The 23,517-nt window shown below is 42.9% G+C and overlaps 1 protein-coding gene across 2 annotated transcripts in view; it reads right to left on the bottom strand.

The window, feature by feature from the left end:
• Positions 1 to 2,121: 2,121 nt before the first annotated feature.
• GLDC (glycine decarboxylase) overlaps positions 2,122 to 23,517 on the bottom strand; it is a 79,657-nt gene continuing 58,261 nt past the window's right edge. Inside the window, exons 18-25 of one of the 2 annotated variants that reach the window (XM_045840865.1) lie at positions 22,860 to 23,009; positions 21,307 to 21,419; positions 18,414 to 18,555; positions 15,814 to 15,925; positions 8,696 to 8,791; positions 4,926 to 5,098; positions 3,374 to 3,454; positions 2,122 to 2,819 (exon numbers count right to left, since the gene is read on the bottom strand). In XM_045840865.1, coding sequence (XP_045696821.1) covers positions 2,676 to 2,819; positions 3,374 to 3,454; positions 4,926 to 5,098; positions 8,696 to 8,791; positions 15,814 to 15,925; positions 18,414 to 18,555; positions 21,307 to 21,419; positions 22,860 to 23,009 — 1,011 coding nt within the window. In that variant the 3' untranslated portion in view covers positions 2,122 to 2,675. The remainder of the gene's footprint in view (positions 2,820 to 3,373; positions 3,455 to 4,925; positions 5,099 to 8,695; positions 8,792 to 15,813; positions 15,926 to 18,413; positions 18,556 to 21,306; positions 21,420 to 22,859; positions 23,010 to 23,517) is intronic. The other variant, XM_045840866.1, reaches the window with a different exon arrangement.

Here is a 23,517-nt window from a genome sequence, read left to right as displayed (position 1 = left end):
AATTCCTGGTCAGGGCACTTGCCTGTGTTGTGGGATGTACAAGAGGCAACCAATAAATCTCTCGTACATTGATGTTTCTCTCCCTGTCTTTCCCCTCTCCCTAAAAATAAATATTTAAAAAAAAAAAGAGATCATCCTACACAAAGTCTGTCCAGAGGCACTGTTTCAAGGCTCAGCATTTTGTACTTTGCTTGAACAGAATTCACAGAAGGCATTGAAAATACTGGTTTCTGTGACAGTGCCACTCTTTGAGGTCAAGGACAACACTTTATTGATTCCATTCCTATTTCTTTGTTGAACACATACTACAGGTAGGACCCTGGCTCAGCACTGGGAATCCACTGATCTGGTCCCTGCTCTCAGGGAACTTGGTCTAATGAGGCAGACAAAAAAAATCAGACAAAAAAAAACCTACCAAACAAAAAACAAACACCCAGGTCAATAGAGTAATCGCTAATTTTCCTAAGAGTATAGGAAAAAAATCTGAGTGCTAATAAAGAACACGATAGAGCAGATTTCCTGGAAATATGTGGAAGACCTTTTGGAAAAGATACTGAAAGATGAACAAGCATCAGCCAGCTCAGCAAGGCTGGCAGGGAGTGCTCCAGGTGGAGGGTACCACACAGGGAAGGACCCAAAGGCAGGAAAGTTGGGCACACAAGTGTCAGGTAGAAAACATGAGTGACTTAATACTAGTGAAGGACAAATAGTTCACTTCGACACTTCATCACTTGCCTTTGCCCTGATAAATTTGGGGGGCAAGCAATGGATGCACTATTGTGGAAACAACTTTCGTGTTCAACCACTAACACCTTACAGCCTGGTAAACACATTACAAAATGCTGTTCACCTCCATGCTTAGTTTTGACATCCTTGTCCTTCCTCAGAAGGGGTGACTCCATACCCTGATGGCTAGCTTGTATTGAGAGCCTGGTTTTCAGCACAGGAAGAGCAGTCTCTCAGTGAGCAGTGACTGTGGAAGTGGGTAGCCTGCTATCACCAGTGGGCACTGGAGCTGTTCAGCCTGGGTTCAGGCAGTGGCTCTCCCTCACCAGCTGTGTGACCTTGGGCATCTCTCCATACCATGCCCCTCATGTGTAAAGTGGGGTGTTACGAGGTTCCAATGAGATAATATATTTTATAACACTTAGTAGTACCTGACACCTGAGAAGTACTCAGTAGATAGCCATCACTTAATTATTATGTTAACAAGGAGCCACAGGCCCCTTCGTTTCTGTACTGCTTAGTTAGGCTGAAATAAATTTTTACAAGCTTTTTTTAAGTGCAAGAACAAGTGGACCACTTGCAGAGCACTCAGACCTTTTGTCCAGATCGCTATCATACCTTGTGTAAGAGTTGAGCAAGCTGCCACGTGAGGAACCAAGTAGCTGGGCTAGAGCGTGTGCTTAACAATCATCAGGGAGGAACACCTGAAGCATTTGCTATGTGCAGGAGAAACATTTGTGGCAGGCCAGCTACTTGCCTACCTGAAACCCATTCTCCTTTTCTCTGGTTAAACCCCTGATTTCTCTTGGGGCAGTCACATGCCCAGGTAAAAGAACTCCCCGTGACCCTTCCAGCGAGGAGTGGCTATTTGAACCAATCTTAGCCAGTTAAAAGCAAGCAGAAGTTACCAGGAGGAACCTTGGGAAGGCATTTCAAAAGAAGCTGACTTGGATGGAATTTGCCTTTTGTCTCTTGTTTTTCCTCTTTTTTCCTATCTGGAATGGGTGTGTGATGCCTGGATATGCAGCAGCCATCTTAAGACTATGAAGATGAAGACTATCTGCAAAGAAAGGCAGAATAGAGAGACTGCAGGAGCTTACCCCTTGGCTTCTCACCTCTGGATTTATTGTTAGATGAGAAAAAATTAAGCACTGTTTGATAAACTTCTGTAGTTGAGTTTCAGTTACCCACAACCTAACACATTCTAACAAAAAGAGCCAAAGTGGTATTCACTGCTAAAGAAGATATACACACTGTTTTTTCAGCCGGCCAAAGGTAAACTGATAATGTAACAATGGTATTGGGTTAGGTACTCTCACTACCCTTCAAATCCCTCTGAACTTGTACACGGAAGATTGAAAAAATGGACCAGAAGACGTTCTTCAAATTGGAATGCTTTTATTAGAATACTAATAATTACAGATAAAAAACCCACACACATGAAAAAAAAGAGAAAAAAAGACTTAAAAGCTACTACAGATTAGCCAAATTAGAGAAAAGTACTTCTGCAGCATATACAAAATGTAAACATTTGCCCTGGGAATTCCCACAGATGGCACCGTCCATAAGGACTTATTTGGAACAAAAATATGTCTACTGAGTCTCCACTATAGATTCTACAGTGTCTGCAAACTTGCCGCACTGAAGTTAAACTTCCTCGCACACCCCAAATTTTCTATGCAAAATCTAAAAATGGGTCCCAATCAAGGTGATTTGAACATCAACTGCTGCAAGTGGAAGCAGAGGCGCTGAAGCAAATCAGTCTTCCAACTATGAGCTCCCACTCCCTATGCCAATTGTATTTACACTGACCTTGAGAGAGATTACAAAAATATACACAGTATATAAATCCCCTGCTTGAGTCTGGGGTGGTAGGTAAAATATTTCTTGCTTATCCAATGCTCCAGAGAGAGGCATCAAATCAGTCACTTGAACTCAGGAAGAGAGGACTAAGAAGAGGCCCTCTTCTGTTCAGAAAATGGAGACTCATAAACTTCCATGGGTGGACAGGTGCAAACCAGGTGCTGATCTCCATAGATGTCATCAATCCGGGCAATGGTTGGCCAGAATTTGTTCTCTGGTTTCACAAAGGGCTGTAAGAACAAAGGATGGAAATGTTCTGCGACATTCTGAGAGGTTTCCCTTGGGAGAGAAGATTGCAATGACATCCCCACAGCCTAAGACACCGCTAGCCCAACAAGTATGCAAAAAGTGTAAGAAACTAAAAGCCAACCCTTCATCACCATCCCCCCAAACCCAACTTTCGATGTTTGTCTCCACCCCATCGAACAAACTGCACAGCATTTTCTCTTTCAGAAAAGAAAGAAAAATTGCCTTTGGGGCCACCTCACTGTTGGGTGATAGTAGAAAACGCCTACTTGACAGGGACTCCAGTTCTGTCTTCCTCCATTGTGTGCCCTGCAGAGTCCAGGCCTGTGGTTGACACTCAGACTCTGACTTCAGAGGTCTGAAAGCCAACGCCTGTGTTCTATGTCCTCCCCTCGTCATGGCCCACATTTCACAAGGCGTCCCACTTATGGTTACTATGAGACTGTAAACGTGGAAGCCCTTCAGAGTAGGCGATGGCCCCTCACAGGCACATGAGCACAATCCCAGCCAGCACGGTCAGCTTCAGGGGAGAACTTACAAGCGGGAATGCTGCCACCTCTCTAGAATATGGCCGGTCCCAGCGCGAGGATGTGACACAGGTCAGGGAGTGTGGAGACATCTGAGACAGACATGGGCGAAAGAGGGATCAGAACAGAACACTGCCTTCTCCTCAGTCAGGAGCTTCTGACGGAAGCCCATGGGCAGAGAAGGCTGTTGTTTTGTTTCAATTTGGGGGGAAGGAAATCTTAGTAGGAATTTTTTTTTATTGTGAAATATTTCAAATACCAGAAAGTTATAGTAGTATATAATAAGCACATCTACTGCCCAACATAAATCAACACATTGTCATATTTGCTTAGCCTTTTAAAATAAAAAGCATTAGGGGCAGTTGAAACTGCCTGTACGTGCCCTCCTCCCTAGTGATAACCACTACCTTGAATTGGGTGTTCACCATTCTTATGTTTTATACTATTACTGCCCACATTAATAAGCAATACATAGCATAGTTTGGTACATTTTTAAACCTTATATCATCCTACGAGTATGATTCTCCACTTGCTTTTTGTAACTCAGTATTATGTTCTTAGGATTTCTATTGCCATTTTTAAAAACAGCCTAAATCCTGAAAGAATCAGCAATATCCAGAGAAAGAGGAACAGTACAAATGACCATATTGCATTCCTTCATTACCCTGTCAAATTATCATATTGCATTCCTTTATTACCCTGTCAAATTCACACTAAGGGGACTGCCTTCTCCCATCAGCTCTCCAGAAGTTGCTTGAGCTTCTCTGAACATCTCACATGTGTTGTCAGCTTGGAGCCACAACAGTACAACCATGGCCTTCGTGGTATTGTCAATTCATGACACCCCACCTTAGTCATATCTGGACTTCACGAGAAATTTAGGACTTTGACCAGATGTAAAATGAATATATACACCTCTGTGGGTAATGCCTAGCAAATTTTCTCCAACATAAGCCATAAAAATTGTAAAACATTCAGGCCAAATACCAACCCAGTTGTTCTAAGCGGTAACTAATAAAAGAACTTCTCTTTATCCCAAGTGTGTGAGGCAAATAATCTCACTAGAATGCATCAAATAGAGACAAAATAAGAGCCCTCAACTAAATAGAGCCCTTCAGCCTGTGCTCCCTCCTTAGCAACCAGTTGGGGGGATGTGGTGTGTAGCTCCCACAACCCCCAAACAATTACATAAACAAAGTTAAGATATAGAAAAGATCTACATTATGCTTGAGTAACCACTACATTCAAGATTTAAACTTCCCATCACAGGTTCGATTCCCAGTAAGAGCACATGCCTGGGTTGCAGGCCACGGCCCCCAGCAACCACACACTGATATTTCTCTCTCTCTTTCTCCCTCCCTTCCCTCTCTACAAATAATAAAATATTTAAAAAAAAAAAGATTTAAACTTCCAAGTAATAAGTGCATCATCTTCTCAGAAGAATGGCCTTAATTCTAGGCAAGAATATCATCTTCTGATGAGAGAGTTCAGCGGTTGCCGACACACTGACCCGACAACTCTCCTCTGTGGGATATTTAGAATAGAGTACCAGCGCCTGCACACCTTCAGCGGGTTGACTGTAGGGTCCAGGCGGCCCTCCTCAATGTCGGCAATTTCCTGCCGAATACTGATCATGGCGTCACAGAATCTGTCCAGCTCTGCCTTGTCTTCCGACTCAGTGGGCTCAATCATAAGAGTCCCTGCCACTGGCCAGGACATGGTAGGGGCGTGAAATCCTGCAGGGGAGACCAGGCAACACGTGTCACTTAATTTTGACCTCCCCAATTTGGAAGAAACACTCCCTATCCTATAAATTATCCCAAGGAAACCATTGCTAATATATGTATCTGGGGATTCATTTCAGCACTGTATATTTGTTAAATTGTGTAAACATTCAAAAATATTAAGTGAAAAACCCCAGCTACATAATGTCCCATTTTATTTAAAAAAGGACTAAGTGTTTACATATGTGTGTGTGTATATATATATGTATATTATGAGGGAAGACACCTTGAATACTAACAAATACCAAAGAATAAATATTAAAAGAATACTAAAAAATAAATACTAAATGAGTACTAAACAACAGTAAAATTTTAATGGGTTATCATCAGAAAATGAGACAGGGATTTTTATTTCTCTGTGTTTTAGAAACTTTCTACAATGTTCATGAATTATTACTTGCAATTACGAGAAATTGCAACATCAAAGCCTACCAAAAGCTGAATAATGAGGTAACAGGCAGGAAGGAGCCTGAGTGAGTGTCACTGTCCCCAGGATTTGGTGCTGCGTGGAAAGCCTTTGCCTTTACACTAAACACAGGCTGAAGGTGTTTCTACATTTCCTTTAGTTTTCACATGTAAGATAAATTGACAAGAAACATGGTCAAGACAGAGCTTTCCCAGACAAAAGCCAAAAACAACTTTCGCTGTATTTTATACTTTTTCTGCAAAACTTGAAAAGAGGAAGAACAACCCCCAGGTTGGTAGGCCTCGGGTAAGTCCGCTCTGGAGTGCAGAGCTCCCAGTTCCACTGCATCGTTATGTGGGTGCGTGAGCATCATGCTGTAAAAGTTGTCTCCTCAATACTTTATTACAAAAATTTTCCAACATACCAATAAGTTAGAAAGAGTACACACCCAAATACCTTCTACCTAGATTCTACAATGACACCCTGTTTTCTTTATCACATATGTATTCAGTTACCCTTACATCTTATTTTTGATGCATTTCAAAGTATGCTGCTATCATAAGTATACTTCTCCTTTAAAATTGTCAGCGTGCATATCAGTAACTAGAATTCAGTATCTGGTTCACGTGTTTTTGTAACTAAATTTACATACAGTAAAATGCACAAATCTTAAGTGTGCAATTAATAAGTTTTGACAAACACATAAAACTTTCACCTTAACCAAAATGGAATTTGATTTTTTTAAACAAAATTTGGTATCATAAAGTCTGACCTCAAGTCCACATGAGCAAATTCAGCCCAGCATACCCTGCTGTAGTGGTTTCCACTTGTGGACCTATCTGAGTTGTCCTGGAAACACAAATTCCTGGATCTTGACCCTGATTCAGGCTGTCTAAGGTAGGGCTCAGAAATCTGGATTTAAAAACTCTCCAGGTAGCCTTGGCTGGTGTGGCTCAGTGGATTGAGTGTCAGACTGTAAACTGAAAGGTCACGGGTTCAATTCCTGGTGAGGGCACATGCCTGGGTTGTAGGCCAGGTCCCCATTTGGGGGTGTGCAAGAGGCAACTGATTGATGTCTCTCTTGCACATAGATGTTTCTCTCTTTCACCTGCCCTCCCTCTCTCTTTAAATAAATAAGTAATTTTTAAAAATCTCCAGGTGATTCCAATCGTTAGTTATGTTTGAAAACCTCCGCCCTAAGGCAGCGAGTCCCCCACTTGTCTGTTAAGACTCACGCATGGGGTGCTTGTTAAATATACAGATTACTAGGTCTTTCCCCTGGAAATTCCTTTATTGACTTTTTTTTTTAAGAGAAAGGAAAGGAGAGAGAGAAAGAAACATCAATTTTTTTTCTACTTATTTATGCATTCATTGGCACATATAACTAATATGTGCCCTGACCAGGTATCGAACCAGCCATCCTGGCACATTGAGAAGACACTTCAACCGAGCTACCCAGCAGAGCACTGCTGGAAATTCTGATTCAGTAGGCAGAACTAAAATCCAGAATCTGCGTCATCATTTTTATTGTTGTTTTTGTTACTTATTCATTCATTCATTCATTCATTCTCTCACTCATTAAACACATATATTCTGAGTGCCTACTATGTGCCAGCCTCCTGGACGATTCTGGGCTCAGGGCAAGTGTGGCAATCACTCCACCAAACATCAAAATAACATCAAGCTTGAAGAGAAAAGAACATGGAAATAGTGGGTGGTGACTTCGATTACCAACTCCCTCCTGGCCTCTTCTCTCTCTCCCTCCACATGCTGCTGCAGCCAGGTGTGATGTCAGGAGACTGAGTCAGGTCACAGGAACAGCCAAGGGGAGACTTTGATGAGGTAACTGCTAACTTCATTAATGAAACCATTCTCTAGCTTCCCATTTATTATCGATGTAACTTTACATAATAAGTTCATTCATTCAAGAGAGAATGAGTCACACACGTGGAATTCACATTATGATGCAGTAGTAAACCTACTAAATTATTGTTTTCATTTTCTTTATTAAAAGAACTCACTCAAATCATCATTAAAATTCAGATAGGACTCCACATCCATTGAAAAGGAAGGTTCTCTACAACTTAGCCTTTCTGAGAACTTTGATATTATTAATAATATCACTAAGAAAGTATATTTTAATAAAGGCTGTGCTGAATGAACATCCACTAATATACAAAGGGCCCATGTCTCTTATAATCTTTCAAAGAAAATTGCATTATCTCTGTGAAAACATGTGCCCATTCCTTCACCTCTAAAGGCAGCTGAAACAGCTGTGTCATGACTGAAATGGTTATAAATATGAATCTAGCCCTGGCTGCATGGCTCAGCTGGTTGGAGGGCTGTCCCCACACACCAAAAAGGGTGTGGGTTCCAATCCCCGGTGAGAGCATGTACGCAACCAGTTGTTGTTTCTCACATTGATGTCTCTCAATGTCTCTCTCTCTCTTTCTCTCAAATCAATAAACATGCTCTGGCTGGTGTGGTTCAGTAGATTGAGCGTGGACCTGTGAACCAAAGGGTCACTGGTTTGATTCCCAGTCAGGGAACATGCCTTGGTTGCAGGCCAGGTCCCCAGCAGGGGACACATAAGAGGCAACCACACATTTATGTTTCTCTCCCTCTCTTTCTCCCTCCCTTCCCTTCTCTCTAAAAATAACTAAAGTCTTCTAAAAATTAAAATCAAATCAATAAACATATCTTCAGTGAGGATTTAAATATACATATATGAATACACAATGCCATTCATCTCTACCACTTATACAGTTTACTTGCAAGATCTTTTTTCCATTACACCAACTTAACTCTTCATGGACCTCTCTGTTTACCAAGTGGAGAACAACAATCATTTTCTTTGGTATTTTTAATTTTGTTAACTATACAGACTTCTTTCCTTGGCTGCATGGGGTCAAGATGCATGAAAGGTCAGTACAAATGCAGTCATAAGGGAGTTTTTTCTGAATCACTCTAAAAGTTGCCTGGAACCCTGGGCTCCCCGTTTAGCCTGTGCATCAGTTTCCTACGGCAACCACACATTCGGTTTGTGCCCCTGGAGGTGGTCCATGGCCAGCATGGGCAGCTGCTGAAAGGTGACAGCCCAAGTTCCTCTCCCTACAAGGGGTCACTCTCATGAGACTACTCACCGTAATCCTGAAGCCTCTTGGCCACATCCACAGCCTCAATATTTGCAGACTTTTTGAAGGGTCTTAGATCCAAAATGAATTCATGAGCCACAAAACCTGTTTGGGAAAATTGTTTCAACTCAAGATTAGCATCAGCTTGTTGTTTTACCCAAACAAGTGAGCAAATAAATCAGCTTTTTAATGCATATTATAATGCATTCTAAGTTTATAGTTGAAAACAAAGATTTCCTATGCTCTTATTACAAATTAGAATTTTTAACAGGTCAGGCTAGTGTATCCAACCCTGAGTACATAACACACCCATGAGCCAAGAAGCTAATAGGAGGTGTGACTCTGGGGCCAAGGCACCACTGGAACATTCAACAGAGATTTCTGGGGATGAGATTATTTCTAACTCTGAGGCCCTAAAATCTACTTGCAATAGTCATCACAGACCTGATCCTTCTATACAAAATATTTCTAAAACTAAAGATCCATTGACACCCTGTTCAGAAACTTTGCCCTTCACATCACAAAACTGTGTCTTCTGTGTGTAGGTAAATATACTAAACATATTTCCATAAGATACAGAATTTTATGTGATTCTTCGATGGGGCTTTTGAAGGTTTGTTTTCAGACTGAGAATTAGAAATAGGGGCTGTCAAAGAGCACACCACAAGCGCAAGGAGTTGATGGGGCCAAAGTCACTGTAAGCTGATTGCCTCACTATACCCAGGCCGCTGTCTCCCCAGTGTGAGCTGTTGACCAGTGGTCCATTGTCCAAAATAAATCACCAAAAATGTCAGCATTTTCATAAAAGAACAACATCCTGGGAGCTTCCCAAATTCCATGGCCCACACAACTGATGAATTTCCTTTGAGGAAAGTATCTACCCATGAGATAGATAATAACATACTCTTTCTTATACTGCTTTCCTCCCTCTCAACAAATAATGAATCTACTTACAGGTTCTTGGAGCCGAGGACTCCTCCCGCCTGAGAAAAATAGTTCCAGTCATTAATAGCCCCTGAAGATAGTCTGTGAACTGCTCTGCTTTTTACGTAATGAATACATATGAAAGGGTTGGTTTGGTTTGAGTATAAAAGTATGAGATCCTGAGACTTTGAATATACTGACACTGCATATTTTTAAAACATACTTTGTAACAATGATGATTCAATTTGTGAGGAATGTCACATAGCCAATAGATCTCCCAGGGCAAGGGAAACAAAGGAAAAAGTAAACTAATGGGACTACGTCAAACTAAAAAGCTTCTGCACAACTAAAGAAACCATCAACAAAATGAAAAAGGAATCGACTGTATGGGAGAACATATTCATCAAGGATACATCTGAACTTACACAACTCAACACCAGGAAGGCAAACAACCCAATTAAAAAATGGGCCTGAACAGACACTACCCCAAAGAGGACATACAGATGGCCAATAGACATGTGAAAAAAATGCTCAGTGTCACTAATCATCAGAAAGATGCAAATTATAACCACAGTGACATATCACCCCATACCTACCAGAATGGCCATCATCAATAAATCAATAAACAAGTGCTGGCGAGGATGTGGAGAAAAGGAAACTCTTATGCGCTGTTGATGGGAATGCCAATTGGTGCAGCCATTGTGGCAAACGGTATGGAGTTTCCTCAAGAAAACTAAAAGTGGATCTGCCTTTTGACCCAGCGATCCCACTTCTGAGAATATATCCTGAGAATCCCAAAACACCAATCAGAAAGAATATATATACCCCTATGTTCATAGCAGCATTATTTCCAATAGCCACAATCTGTAAATAGTCTGTGTCCATTTACACAGTGGTACATTTACCCTTTGTGACAGCATGGATGGACCTGGAGACCTTTATGCTAAGTGAAATAAGCCAGTCAGAAAAAGACAAATACCATGTGATCTCACTCATATGAAGAATCTAATGAACAAAATAAACTGAGGAACAAAATAAAACCAGAGGCACAGACACTTGGAACAGACTGACAGATCTCAGAGGGAAGAGGGTGCTGGGGGAGGACGGGAAGAGATCAGCTCATGGGCACACACAACAATGTGGTGAAGGCCAAGGGGAGGGCAAGGGCTGAGGGGAGGGGAGCAGAGGGAAGGAAACGGGACATGTGTAATAGTGTCCACAATGAAAAAAATTATGAGCAGTGTGATTCCAAAGTAGAAAGCTGTCTTCAGCCCCAGCTGGTGTGGCTCAGTGGATTGAGTGCCAGCCTATGAACCAAGAAGTCACTGGCTCAATTCCCAGTTGGGACATATGCGTGGGTTGCATGGGTTGCAGGCCAGGTCCCCAGTGGGGGGGCATGCAAGAGGCAACCACAGGTTGATGTTTCTCTCCCTCCCTTCCCCTCTCTCTAAAAATAGAGAAAGAAAATCTTTAAAAAAAAAAAAAAAGAAAAAAGAAAGAAAGTTGTCTTTGTTAGTAGGTAAACTCAGGGGAAAAAAGTGTCAGTTGGAAAGTTCTGGGGAAAAATCAGGAGACAACAGTCCTCATTGACTGTTAATTTCAAGGTTCCTAAATGCCCTACTATGCTACACCATTTTGGGAGCCCAACCTTTGACCTTTCTTCTCCGGGCCTCTGGCAGCCAAACCAACATTGTGACAATGACTTAACAAAGAAGGGTAATGAAGCTCACTGCTCTGAAGGACATTCAGTGACAGAGCGGGGAGGAGGGAAGGGGCTCATGACAACAGAGAGGACTTACTCTTGCTGGTGGGAGAGAGCAGAATCTTTCAGAGGTTCAGCAATAGCTGAAAGGCCCCATCAAGCCAAGCCAAACCCAGAACCGCTAACACCAAGCCTTCATCTGCAGAGGCCCCCACCGCAGCCAGTGGTTTGGGAAGGGCTCCACTTTCAAAATGAGGTTCAGATGTTTTCTAAATCCATAGTCTAGGGCATTTAAATAGAAACTGTAGTGGAATTTCAGCTTCTGTCCCTTTCTCTCTCTATTTGAGGCCTGAAAGTGGTGAAATTTAAACTTAGTGGCTTTTGGAGGCCAGATCCCAAGATGTTCATCTTTGCAGTTTTAAGGAGAAAAGATATACAAACCTTCTATGGCATATGGTGAGTCAGGGCAATCTGAAGTAGAAATTGTATAAACTGATTAGTGCAAATTTTAATTTTCCCGGAGTAGGTGTTTCCGCTGGGCCTAACCATGACTATAACTGAGAGTCTGAATAGACACCAAGTCAAAGGTGCAAGGAGAGGAGGGGTTGGGATGATGGAAAAGTAAGATAAAAGTGGCTTGACTCTGGGATTACAACATCTTCTCTCCCAACTCCCGCCCATAAGTTAATTATCTTTCGAGGCTACAGAACAGTGCTACAGGAAAAGACGACTTCTCAAGACCCTCCTTGATAACAGGCTTATCTCTAAGCCTCAGAGTGATTGCCTAGAAATACAGGGACTCACTAGCTGATTATATAGCTTGGGTGGAGAATCAACGCTCAGTCAAGCTTTTCAGTTGCAATCCAGGGACCACAACCAACAGAATCAAAGCTCCTGACTGTTCTCCTGGGAATGAAGTGGGTTAGGTGGGGCTCCAGGCCTCAGGAGGACTCTCTTCCCAGCCAGGAATGTGAGGGCCCAGCTCCTGAGGCCCATGTCCACCCGCTAAAGGCCACTGCGAAGCCTCTTCAGGGACAAGAATTTCCAAGTGGAGTTGGGTTTATCCAAGGTCAAAACTGAACAGGCATTTAAAAATTTAAAACATAAATGAAACATTGGGATATAAACAAAGTTGTCTGATCCACTGACAAGAACTCCAATTAGGTCAAACACTGAGCATAGTCTCCACAAGAGTAGACAGACACCTGTGAAATTTTTATTTATTTTTTTAATTTAATGATTTTAGAGACAGAGAGAGAAAGGGCAAGAGAGAGAAAGAAAGAAACATCAATTTGTTGTTCCACTTATTGATGCATCCATTGGTTGATTCTCATATGTGTCTTGACGGTGACTGAACCCGTAACCTTGGCGTATCAAGTTGATGTTCTCACCAACTGGGATACCCAGCCAGGGCAAAATTTTTTTAATTCATCCTTTGAAAAGGTATTTTACATGAGGTAAGCCCTTCTTTCCACAGCCTAGCAGAATAAATACTTCTGCTGCTCCTCATCCCAATTCTTGCCTGCCACTTCTTTGCTTTGCAAAACCATAAGCCTCAACTGTTTAGCTCATATTTTTAAATCTCTCAAAAAAAATGGTTCATAAAGAGAGGCCTGGAGTTCATTAAAATTATTGCCTCATAGTCATCAGTAACTCTGAAGTCTTATTTTGAGCTAGTAAATAGAATTAAGATGAATAATGGTCTTCAAATATTGCCTTTAGACATTTTGGAATACATTGTGTTTCAAAACATTTCTATTTTGGGCCCTTGGGAGGTACAGTGCTAATTCTTTCTAGGCCCTAAAGTAGGAAGCCTCAAGTTGTATGAGTGTGTTTACCCGATCAACCACGAGACAATGTTTGGTTTCATGAACTCTGGGGCTGGGTAATAAAGTCTGTGATCACCAGTCTTCTTCTTCTTCTTCTTGGGATGAGAAACAGGATTCATTATTTAATTCTGGGGTAAAATGTTGAAACAAATGGACATTTTATTTCTCTTTTTTGTGTTTAATCCCTTTGGACTAGGACCATCTCTGCCCAAAGCAGCCACAGCAACTCTGAGCACTGGTGAGCCCCAGAGAAACACCAGCTCACTCTCCTCACTGCTGGGGGCCGCCCCCCACCCCCACGCAGTCCAGGTCACATTCATTGCTGCTTTAAAGAGCTAAACTGTGCATCACACAGCTCTGGCTCATACTAAAAAGAATTGAATTGTGCATTTTAAGACGTTGATTTGTGTGGTATGTGAATTCTATCTCCATGAAGTTGTCAAATATAGTTAATCATAAAGAAATCTTAAAAATAGGAAAAAATTCATAATCTTGTTTAAATTAAAGCAAAAAAAAATCGCTTTTGACTCATCAACTTGGCGAAGATATTTTGGTTTTGGTCTGTGTCGAGTTCTCGCGCTCACTGGGCCCTGCTGCGATGGCCGCCCTCACCCACCGACACAGAAACACAGTGGCTCCGAGCCTCAGGGGGACAACTCGGCCACACGCATCAAGAGCTTAAGTGAATTCACACAACTCATTTCCTCTGACACAAAATTTCTCCTCTGTAACTCTGACCTAAGGAAATAATCCGAGATTTTTTAAAAAAATCTAAGTAAAGGATATTCATTGCAGCATTGTTGGAAATGCAAACTCTGGTGGGAAAGCCTATAGAACGGCTTACATCACGGTGTGATCACACAGTAGAACTGATAGAGCCACTTCCAAAGAGCATTTCATGGCATGGGGAAATGGTCACAGTATAAGATATAGTTTGAAAAACAGGATATAAACTGTGTTTATAATATGATCTCAACTGTCTAAAACTAAGATGACAAAGAATATAGCAACATATTAACAGTAGTTATGTCTGCTGGAAAGAACTATGGGTCATTTACATTTTCTTCCCCCTACTTTTTTATTTGCCAACTTTTCCCTGTTGAGTATCTATATATTATTATATAACCAAGAAAAACAAACACTGAAGCTATCCCCAAAAGTCAGCACATAAGCAGGATGCATTTCTCAGTGGGAGAGACGTATCTGAATTAATTAGTAGCCCTAGTGGTTTCTTTAATATCCACTTCAGAGCATTTCATTGTGCTGCTTAGAGACATACTGCCCACAACTTTCTTTTCTGCTCTCTGGGGAGCTTTTCAGAGCTCTGGTTATTTAGTTCTCTTCTATTTTCAAGTGCTAGAACAATCCCTTTGGGTACATATTTATAAGGGAAGACTGGCCTTTAAATAAAAAATCACAGAGGTAAATGTACATTACTCCTGGGCCAGAGAAACCCAAAGCCAAAGAGGAGCCTCGCCCTGCAGCCGAGGTCTGGGCGCACAGCTTGCCCACTGCTGTCTCTCTGCACCAAGTCCCCTCTGTTATTGTTCTTGGATTCTGAGCCCACAGCCAATGTGCTGTGTCTGCCTGGCACCACCTCTCCCTGTCACCTCCAGGGCAACTTTGTTCCTACATCTATTATTCCCTCTATTATAAGCCTAAGAGCTTAAAGGTTTACCTAAAATTTTCTTTACACTCAACTCATCAGTAACTTTCAATGATTCTTCTTTTTTTTTTTAAATCCTTACCAGAGGACATTTTCATTTGCTTTTTTAGAGGGAGAGAGGGGAGGGGAGAGAAAGAAACATCATTGCCACAGAAACATCTGTCCATTGCCTTCCTACACACCCAGACTGAGGATCCACCCCAGGACTGAAGATCATACACACTTGTGCCTGGACCGGGGACAAACCTGAAACCTAGGTATGTGTCCTGACTGGGAATTGAACCCGCAACCTTTCAGTTACAGGATGATGCTCCAACCTCCTACCACACTTGCCAGGGCTGATTCCACTTCTAATAGCATGTTCATCCCATGCCACTGCCTTAACAATGTCAATATTCTCTTAATCCTCTCATTCCTCTCCTCAAAAACCTTTCTGGCTCCAAGGTAAAGTCCAGGGCCTTCTAAGACCCTCAAGGCCCCATGACACCCCTCCAACCTCATCCTCATCTGCTCCCTCCCCTCCTATCCCACCCTTCGACTCACTCAACACTCCTGCCACCCAGGCCACTCCTGTGTCCCTGGCTGCCCCCTGGATCTCCATTTGCTTGGACTCTGTCACACTTCCTTCCAGAATCATCTCCAATGGCTGCTCCCAGAAGGCTCTCCCAGCTATTCCGTCCTGCCTCTGCCCGATCTGAATTTCTCTACTCTTTGGAGGCACTCCCATATCACTTTGTGAGGTAAGGAGCCCATGACACTTGTGTGTCTGTCTCTCAGTGGTGTTGGCCTGGGCTGTGTGGACTAACTTCATCACAGAGCCTTGCAAATGCTGATATCCCTGAACTGTTCACTAAATTGAAGTTGTTTCTAACAACTCTACACTTTTCTATGGTATATACTAAGCAACACATGTTTTCCACCCACTTCAGAAAAGCCACATCTACTCGTCAAACTTGGTTTGGCCAAGAAAAAAACAAAGTGATGGCAGACTACAGTTAATACTTGCCTCTTGCACCTCGGAAAAGAACTCTGTAGTGTTTTTCTAATCGCTTGGCCATGTAGTTGGCATTTAAAATAGCAATTTCCGTAGCTTGTTTAAGGCCTTTGCCTCCCATCATCTGCAACAGAGGGGAAAAGAGCCATCAGCCACAGAACAGGTAAACCCAATGGGCACTAAACAAAGACACCCTGCAGAAATCCCCCCACAAAGGAAGTCAGCCCATCATCAATCTGTAAATTAGAGATGAGAGGGAAATACTAACAAAAACATTTGTCAGCCCTCTCTAAGCCTGAAATAATTTTTGGTTTTCTTTGAACAGTAATCTTACACTTCTTATTATAATAACAAAGCCTAGAGCAGGGCAAAATTCACTGCTGACTATTGTGTTAATCTCAAAAGGAAAATAAATTGGCTTTAGGTTAAAATCTTTTAGGGGAGTTTTTGTTTGTTTACTGTGAATTTGAGATGTCTTGACAACTGCCAAGAATCCCATGGGATCTCGGCCAGAATCCCCACTGAATCAATTTTATATGGTTTGTCTTCCAACTACACACAGTCAAGGCCATTGAACAACTGCTGGGTTCAATCGTATCCTTTTCTGGTAAGTCAGAAGTCCCTGTGATTATATGGGGTGAATATCATCACCAGCAAAAAGCCTGAAGTCAAGACTACACAATTTTTACTGCCACTTTCTCCCCAGAAGACATCATGTACAATGGAGGCTTGATATGTATTAAATACAAAACTAATGTAAAGCATGTGAGAAAGTATCAGATAAAATAACAGAGGCACTGAAGTCCAAAGTAAGGAGAGGACATATTTTGCCAGGCTGATCAAAGAAAGGTTCTTAGAATAAGAGTTAGAACTTGAATGGAAACTTAAAAATAGGTAGAGTTGGGATAGACGAGAAAGAGGAAGTCACTCCAGGTGAGACGAATGGCAAAACCCAAGGAGCAGAAGGGAAGGCCAGGGCTGCGGTCTGGGAGTCATTGTAGAGCCTGGTGACCTGTGACCAACACTTACAAGCCTCAAACCTTTGCTAGGGAGGACTTGGACTTGGTCCAGACAGCGGCTGGCTCTTGAGTTGTGCATCAGAGTTACAGGGCAGTCTGCTGGCTCGAGCCCTACCCCACATATGCCGAATTTGATTCTCTCTGGAACCTAGGCATGTAAATTTTGGGAGAATCCCCTAAGGATTCTACTAGACTAGTGAGACTCAGTGGTGACTGCAAAGGAAAGCAAGGGCTGAGTTTGGGCCCTTAGGGGCATTAGCAGTCCTGTAGGGAGTGTCCAAGATGTACTGAAGCAGGGGGAGAACAGGTAGTTCTCCTGGTGATGAGTAACAACAGCCTGAAACAAAGAAAGGGCCTAATGTCAAACAGGTATCTTAAACCCTATTTTATTCACAATACTGCACTTTTCAACTGAGGCTCTGTCTAGTGTTCCTGGCTTGTGGCCAAATCAACCTGGGGTATTTATTTTCTATATGTGGGAAATCACCTCCAACCCAAAGAGGTTCCTAACAAATAACCCAGGTTTATAGGACCTTGGGACCCAAAGGGAGCTGGGAATTAGATTCTGTTTACAAAGAAGCAGGCCTTTCCTATGACTGTTTTGGCTGTTACTATTTGTAAAACAACTCAAGGATCATTTTGAAAAGCAGGATTTAGTCTCTGAGGTACAGAATTGTTGTTCCAGCTTCCTGGAAAGTTTTCCCCAAGTATCATAAATGCCACACTATTCAAGAAGAACAGGCAGCCCCAGAGAGTCATCCAGAATGATTTGCATAGCTGAGTTTGGGGTTTTGTTTCACCAGAAGCCACCCTTCCTTTGAGAAGGGGAGCAGAAGGCTGCTCCCTTCCTTGAGAAGGGGAGCAGAAGGCTGCTCCGATTAGCAGTCTAACCAGCGTTCCTGTCCAATGTACAGTGTCATCAGCCCAGGAGGCGGGCAGGCCCTTTTGAACAAGAGCTGTATGAACTCTGACCCTCGAGTTTTGTAGAGAAACACATAGAAAGGGAGCCTGTTCCCTGACAAAGTCTAATCACCCCTGAGAGTACAGTTCCACAGACTGTAAAGGGCAGAGAGCTTTGGGAAACCACCGCACAAACAAATTTCTGCTAATTCTCCTCTTATCCTCCCGGCTTCCAAGGAATATAAAGTGAGGGGAGATGGATTTCTAAAATTTATCCCAGGATCTCAACCAAGTGTAGTAATTAGTATGCACACTGGTTTTTGTTTTTTGTTTTTTTTTTTCACTTGCAAGAGGAGGTATAAATCCTACAGGAAACCAAATGACGTGGCCAGGACATCCACATGACTCACAGAACTTAACTCTGTCTGGAAAAATATGTCTGGTGTGTTAACGTCTCTGATGTTAAACCCACTGTGAGAACCCAAAGGAAATAGCATAATGAGGATGAGATAAAATGAATTTCAGCTGACCTCTGTAGGAAGGTTTCTTCCACCAGAAGTCATCAGCAATCTTCACTGACCACAGCTCAGATCATGGACTTTTTACATTTTTAAGTTAAGAAGGAAGCCTGTGATCTCAGTTCCCCACCAACACATCCACATCCCCCTCCTCCCCCACACGCACAGGTCTCACCTTAATATAAGCCCACGAGATGGGCAAGATGGAGCTGGAGCCCCATGGGGCTGCGCTGACAGTACCCACAGGCCGGGCGTCCACATCTGGCTTTACCGAAATGATAGGATGATTGGGCAGAAAAGGGGCAAGATGCTTTTTCCTGTAGTTTTTAAATACAAATTCAGAAGATGTAAAAAGATCCAGCCCAGCTGAACAGGTAGGTGTTGGGCCCTCTCAGGAAGCTCTGTTCCTAAGAGAGGAACTCTGTCAATGGAAGAGACCTGACCTCAGCGAAGAGGCAGCTGTTCAGGAAGCTGTTCCTTCCTTCCTCCTTCACTGGAAGCATGGCCCACCAGCCAAGAACTGTGGCGGAGGATTTGACAGGGCAGGCAGCCATGGGGTAGCCTGCAGAGCCACGCGCTCCCCAGGATGAGGGGACTTCCACCCCCATACCCGCTCCTTCCCAGGCCCACGCCTCACGCTCTTTCCCGAGGCATCTAAGGGATACAGAAGGTGCTGCTGAGAAGAAGCTACACATCAAAGGCTGCACGTGAACATCATTCACTCCGCCTTCCCCAGAGCTGAGGCACTGGGCCTCTTCTATGTACAATAAATAAAAATCATCAAAAAGGAAAGCAGGAAAAAGGGGGTCAGGACCCCAGTAACCCTGAAGACTGGCCCTTTTGGCACATTTTTGGAAGACTGAAGTTCAGGATATGGCTACTCAGCCTCATTTTCATCATGCCACCTCACAGTGTAAAAAGATATAACAACTACAGTATATTTCTTTGGTCTTATTTTGACTTGATCCAGTTATTTCTAGTAATAAGTTTTGTTTCTTTCTTACTCATATCAGATCTAATAAGAATTCAAGCTACAAAGTGCTTAACACTTCATATCCCATTCATTTTGGGGGAGTGGGGATAAGGACATTTAAGTTTTACTCTCTTAGCAAATTTTTATTATAGACATTGAGTTAGTCAAAAAGTTTGTTTAGTTTTTCCTTGCAATGGCTCTAGTAGTGCTTAGTTATCTTTAACTTAATTTGAAACAATTTGGTTAGATTGTGTTGTGACAGCTGTCATATCAGCATGAATTTAAAAAAGTATTTATCAGGGAACTTCCAGCAAAGATGGAGGCATAAGTAGATACACTTTGCCTCTCACACAACCAAAAGAAAGACAACAACAAATTTAAAAACAAAAAATAACCAAAACTGCCAGAAAATTGAACTGTACAGAAGTCTGACAACAAAGGAGCTAAAGAAGAAACATTCATTTTGACTGGTAGGAGGGGCAGAGAGGACTCATGGCCATGGCAAGGCAGCAGCTGGCAGACTGGGCAGTCCCACATTCTCGGGCGGATAAACCAGGAGGAACAAGTGGGGAACAAGACAGACTGCACAACCCAGGGTTCAACTCGGGGAAATAAAGCCTCAAAAAACCTCTGGCTATAAAAATCTGTGAGGGTTGCGGAGGTGGAAGAAACTCCAAGTCTTACAGGAGAGTTCTTTGGAGAAACCCACAGGGTCCTAGAACAATTGGAACAGGAACAAAATCACAAAAATGGACATCACATGGAGGGTTATCAGTGGGGAGGGGAAAGGGAAATAATGGGGGGAAAGGTACAGGAAATAAGAAGCATAAGTTGTAGGTACAAACTAGATAGGGGGAGGTTAAGAACAGTATAGGAAATGGAGAAGCCAAAGAACTTATATGTACGACCCATGGGCATGAACTGGGGGGAATGCCGGTGGGAGGGGGTTGCAGGGTGGAGGAGAATAAAGGGGAGGAAAAAATGGGACAACTATAACAGCATAATCAATAAAATATTTTTTAAAAATTAGAACAATAAAAATATATCAAAAAATTAAAAAGTAAAAATGTACTGATCAAAGGTGGTGAATTTTTGTGCAGCCATTTAATATTAAAGCCATTTAATATTAAGGAAGAAGATATGTGACAATTTTGGCATATTATGCCTTATTATTTCAAGAAAGGTAAAAATGCAACTAAAACACAAAAAAAGATTTGTGCAGTGTGTGGAGAAGGTGCTGTGACTGATCGAATGTGTCATAAGTGGTTTGCGAAGTTTCTTAATAGTATTGACATTCTGGCCAAATAATTCTTCGCTGTGGAGCTGTTTTATGCATTGGAAGGTGTTTAGCAGCACCCCTGGCCTCTACCCACTAGAAGCCAATAGCAGGAGATGGCAACATATTCAAAATATTCAAATCAATAAAGTTATTGGTGAACATGAAAAATGTGTTTTTTATTTGATGGAAAAGACTAAACGAACTTTCTGGCCAACCCGCTACAGTGCTATCAAACTGCAGTCACCATGGTACACGTTTGGTCCTCAGACCTTATTCCTCTCAGAGCTGAAAGTTTGTGTCTCCTCACCAAGCTCTCTCAACTCCCCACCCCACCCTGCCCCACAGCTCCTGGCAGCCACTTTTTTACTATGAGTTCTTTCATTGTTGATGATAGATAAGTCACTTTCAACTGTAACCATCAGCTGATTTTAAAGAGAAAGAAAGAAAAAAAAAAAAGATCTGCTTGGAAGCCTAAGTCTGAAAAGCACTTCCAGGTGCTAATATGCCAGTTCTGATCTATAATACTCCAGTAAAGCTCCCTCTTCATTACTCTGTTAATAAACATGCTTTGTCTGCGCATGAATGGGACCTTATTGTGGCCAATGAAACACTGTTGTTAATAAGATTTCGTTATGGTCCTCTTTGGACATACCCTGAAAGCATCCCTTTCACCACTCCTCCCCCAGCCCTATAAGCACACAGCTTAGGAAGCTGGCCTCCACACTTGATGACCTCACTGGGACAGGTAGAGAGTTTGGGCCATTCTCTCATTCTCAGTCTCCAAAGCCATGCCGACACCAGCCACCCAGAACTCACACTCCGATGGGCCCCATGCCAGGGCCACCGCCTCCGTGGGGAATGCAGAAGGTCTTGTGAAGATTTAGGTGTGAGACATCAGACCCAAAGTCTCCCGGACGGCAGATTCCCACCTACCACAAAGGGAAAGAGTCAAAAGCAAAAGTCAGGAACTTGAAAGGGTGCTGTGGAAAGGCGGCCACGCTGTTTGCTGCGCTCCTCCCCCAGAGGAAAGGCAGGGAGAGCTGTTCACAGAGGCATCCTCAATACTGGCTGAGTTCTGCCGGCAAAGCCTGGCATTCCATAGGCAGCGTGGCTTGTGGTTTCTGTGGAAACAGCAACTGACCATTTAACCTAATTTAGATTCTAAAATACAGATTTGAATATATGGTCAATTCCTCACTACCTCCCCCAAGAGCGAGGAAAGAAAGTGCCCCAGCACAAGAAAGGAGAGTACTGAAGCAGGCACATTTCCCCCAGCCCGGCAGTCCTACTCCCCCTGCACGACTGGCTTCAGGCACCCTGGTGGAAGGGACTTGAAGAGTTTCCCAAGCCCAGGGAGAGGAAGGGAGGCTGAGCCCAGGGAGAGGAAGGGAGGCTGACAGTTTTTCTGAGACCATCCTGATGCCAACGACAACTTTCAACAGACGTCCCAGCCACTTTGGCCTTAGGGCTGATTTTGAACATGGCCAAAGATAAAGAATGTATTTATGTGATTGAAGCAATAAACAATCCCTGGACTACAATTACACAGGGAATCAGACAGAAGGGAAAAAAAGGCAGAAAGAGTCCAAAATAGTAAAAGAAGCAAAAAATGAAAAATAAATTAAAAGTCTGGAAGAGATCATAACACTCCTCTGCTCTAATGGCTCCCTATAGCATTTCCTCAGAGGGACACATTACACGGACCGCGCCCCTCCCCACTTCCCCAGTAGTCAGACTCTGCCCTTCAGGTCAGAACTGGTCAGCTGTTTCATACTGATGAAGCTGAAGCCAGGTTAGTGGCGGATCAACATTCACCTGTGGCCAGAACTTGGGTCTGAATTCCCTCAGGAAGGCAGCCAGGTGAACTTCTTGCCAGTAGCACCCCCAGAGGGATCATACCCCTGAAGAGCTAAGGGCATTCAGTTCATTCCCTGTTTCCTTTCAACCTCTTTGCCTCCTCCCCAACATCCCCCACCACCTCGTCTAGGATCTATAAACTCAGTGAAATTGGGGTCCTTTGTTTGAAATTGGCAATAAAGTCAGCCTCAATTCTGAATTCTGTGTCATGCTTTAAGGCAATTGTCAAGAGGTGAGAGAAAAGAGCCGTGGCTGGTGTGGCTCAGTGGATTGAGTGCCAGCCTGCAATGCAAACCAAAGAGTTGCAGGTTCAATGCCCAATCAGGGCACATGCCTGGGTTGTGGGCCAGGTCCCCAGTATGGGGCATGCCAGAGGCCACCACACTTTGATGTTTCCCTCTCTTTCTCCTTTTCTCCTCTCTCTAAAAATAAAGAAGTAAAATCTTTAAAAAGGAAATAAAAAGTTTTTTCACATAACAGTTTTCTCAGAGAGCCCATCTCATATTGCCCACCTGAGCATTCATATTTGCTCCGTCTAGGTAGACCTGGCCCCCATGGTGGTGAATCAGGTCACACACGTCGCTGATGTTCTCTTCAAACACCCCATTGGTGGATGGGTACGTAATCATGATGGCTGCCAGGTGCTCCTTGTGTTTATCCACCTGTGGGGTAGAAAAGGGCACAAGGACACCAAGGAGGAGACTTTTCTTTCTAGGTCAAACCCGTGCTTTTTATTTTAAGGGATTAAGAAAGATGAAGTCTTGATCTTTTCACTTCTGAAATTATCTCAAAGCATGACAACAATAAAAGATCCACAGCCATTACTCCCTTCATTAGTCATTCCAAGGAAATAACAAGATCCCTCCAGGCTAGATCTCCATGGTCAAGACAAAAATGGCTGTTCAGGTGTTTTAGATATTTTGGGCTCAACTCCCCAAAGTGGTTTTCCTTTCAGTCCTGTCAGTCATTATTTCAGATCCCTTTGATTCCAGACGTGCCTATTCTCACAGTTAATCTCTCCCTGCTTATGATTCCATATCCACACTTACTCCCTTTCCCTCCCATCCTGCTGAAATTAGATTTCCAACAAGGAGTGTTCCTGCTCTGGTAAATATATAAATATTTCCCTCGTTTCTCCTTTTGAGAGAAGGCAAGCATATCTAAAAGGCA

Source organism: Phyllostomus hastatus, unplaced genomic scaffold (genome assembly GCF_019186645.2).
Source record: "Phyllostomus hastatus isolate PE091 unplaced genomic scaffold, TTU_PhHast_1.1 phas_contig_34, whole genome shotgun sequence".
In the NCBI taxonomy this organism is placed as follows: Eukaryota; Metazoa; Chordata; class Mammalia; order Chiroptera; family Phyllostomidae; genus Phyllostomus; species Phyllostomus hastatus.
This window is presented reverse-complemented; position numbering and strand designations above follow the sequence as displayed.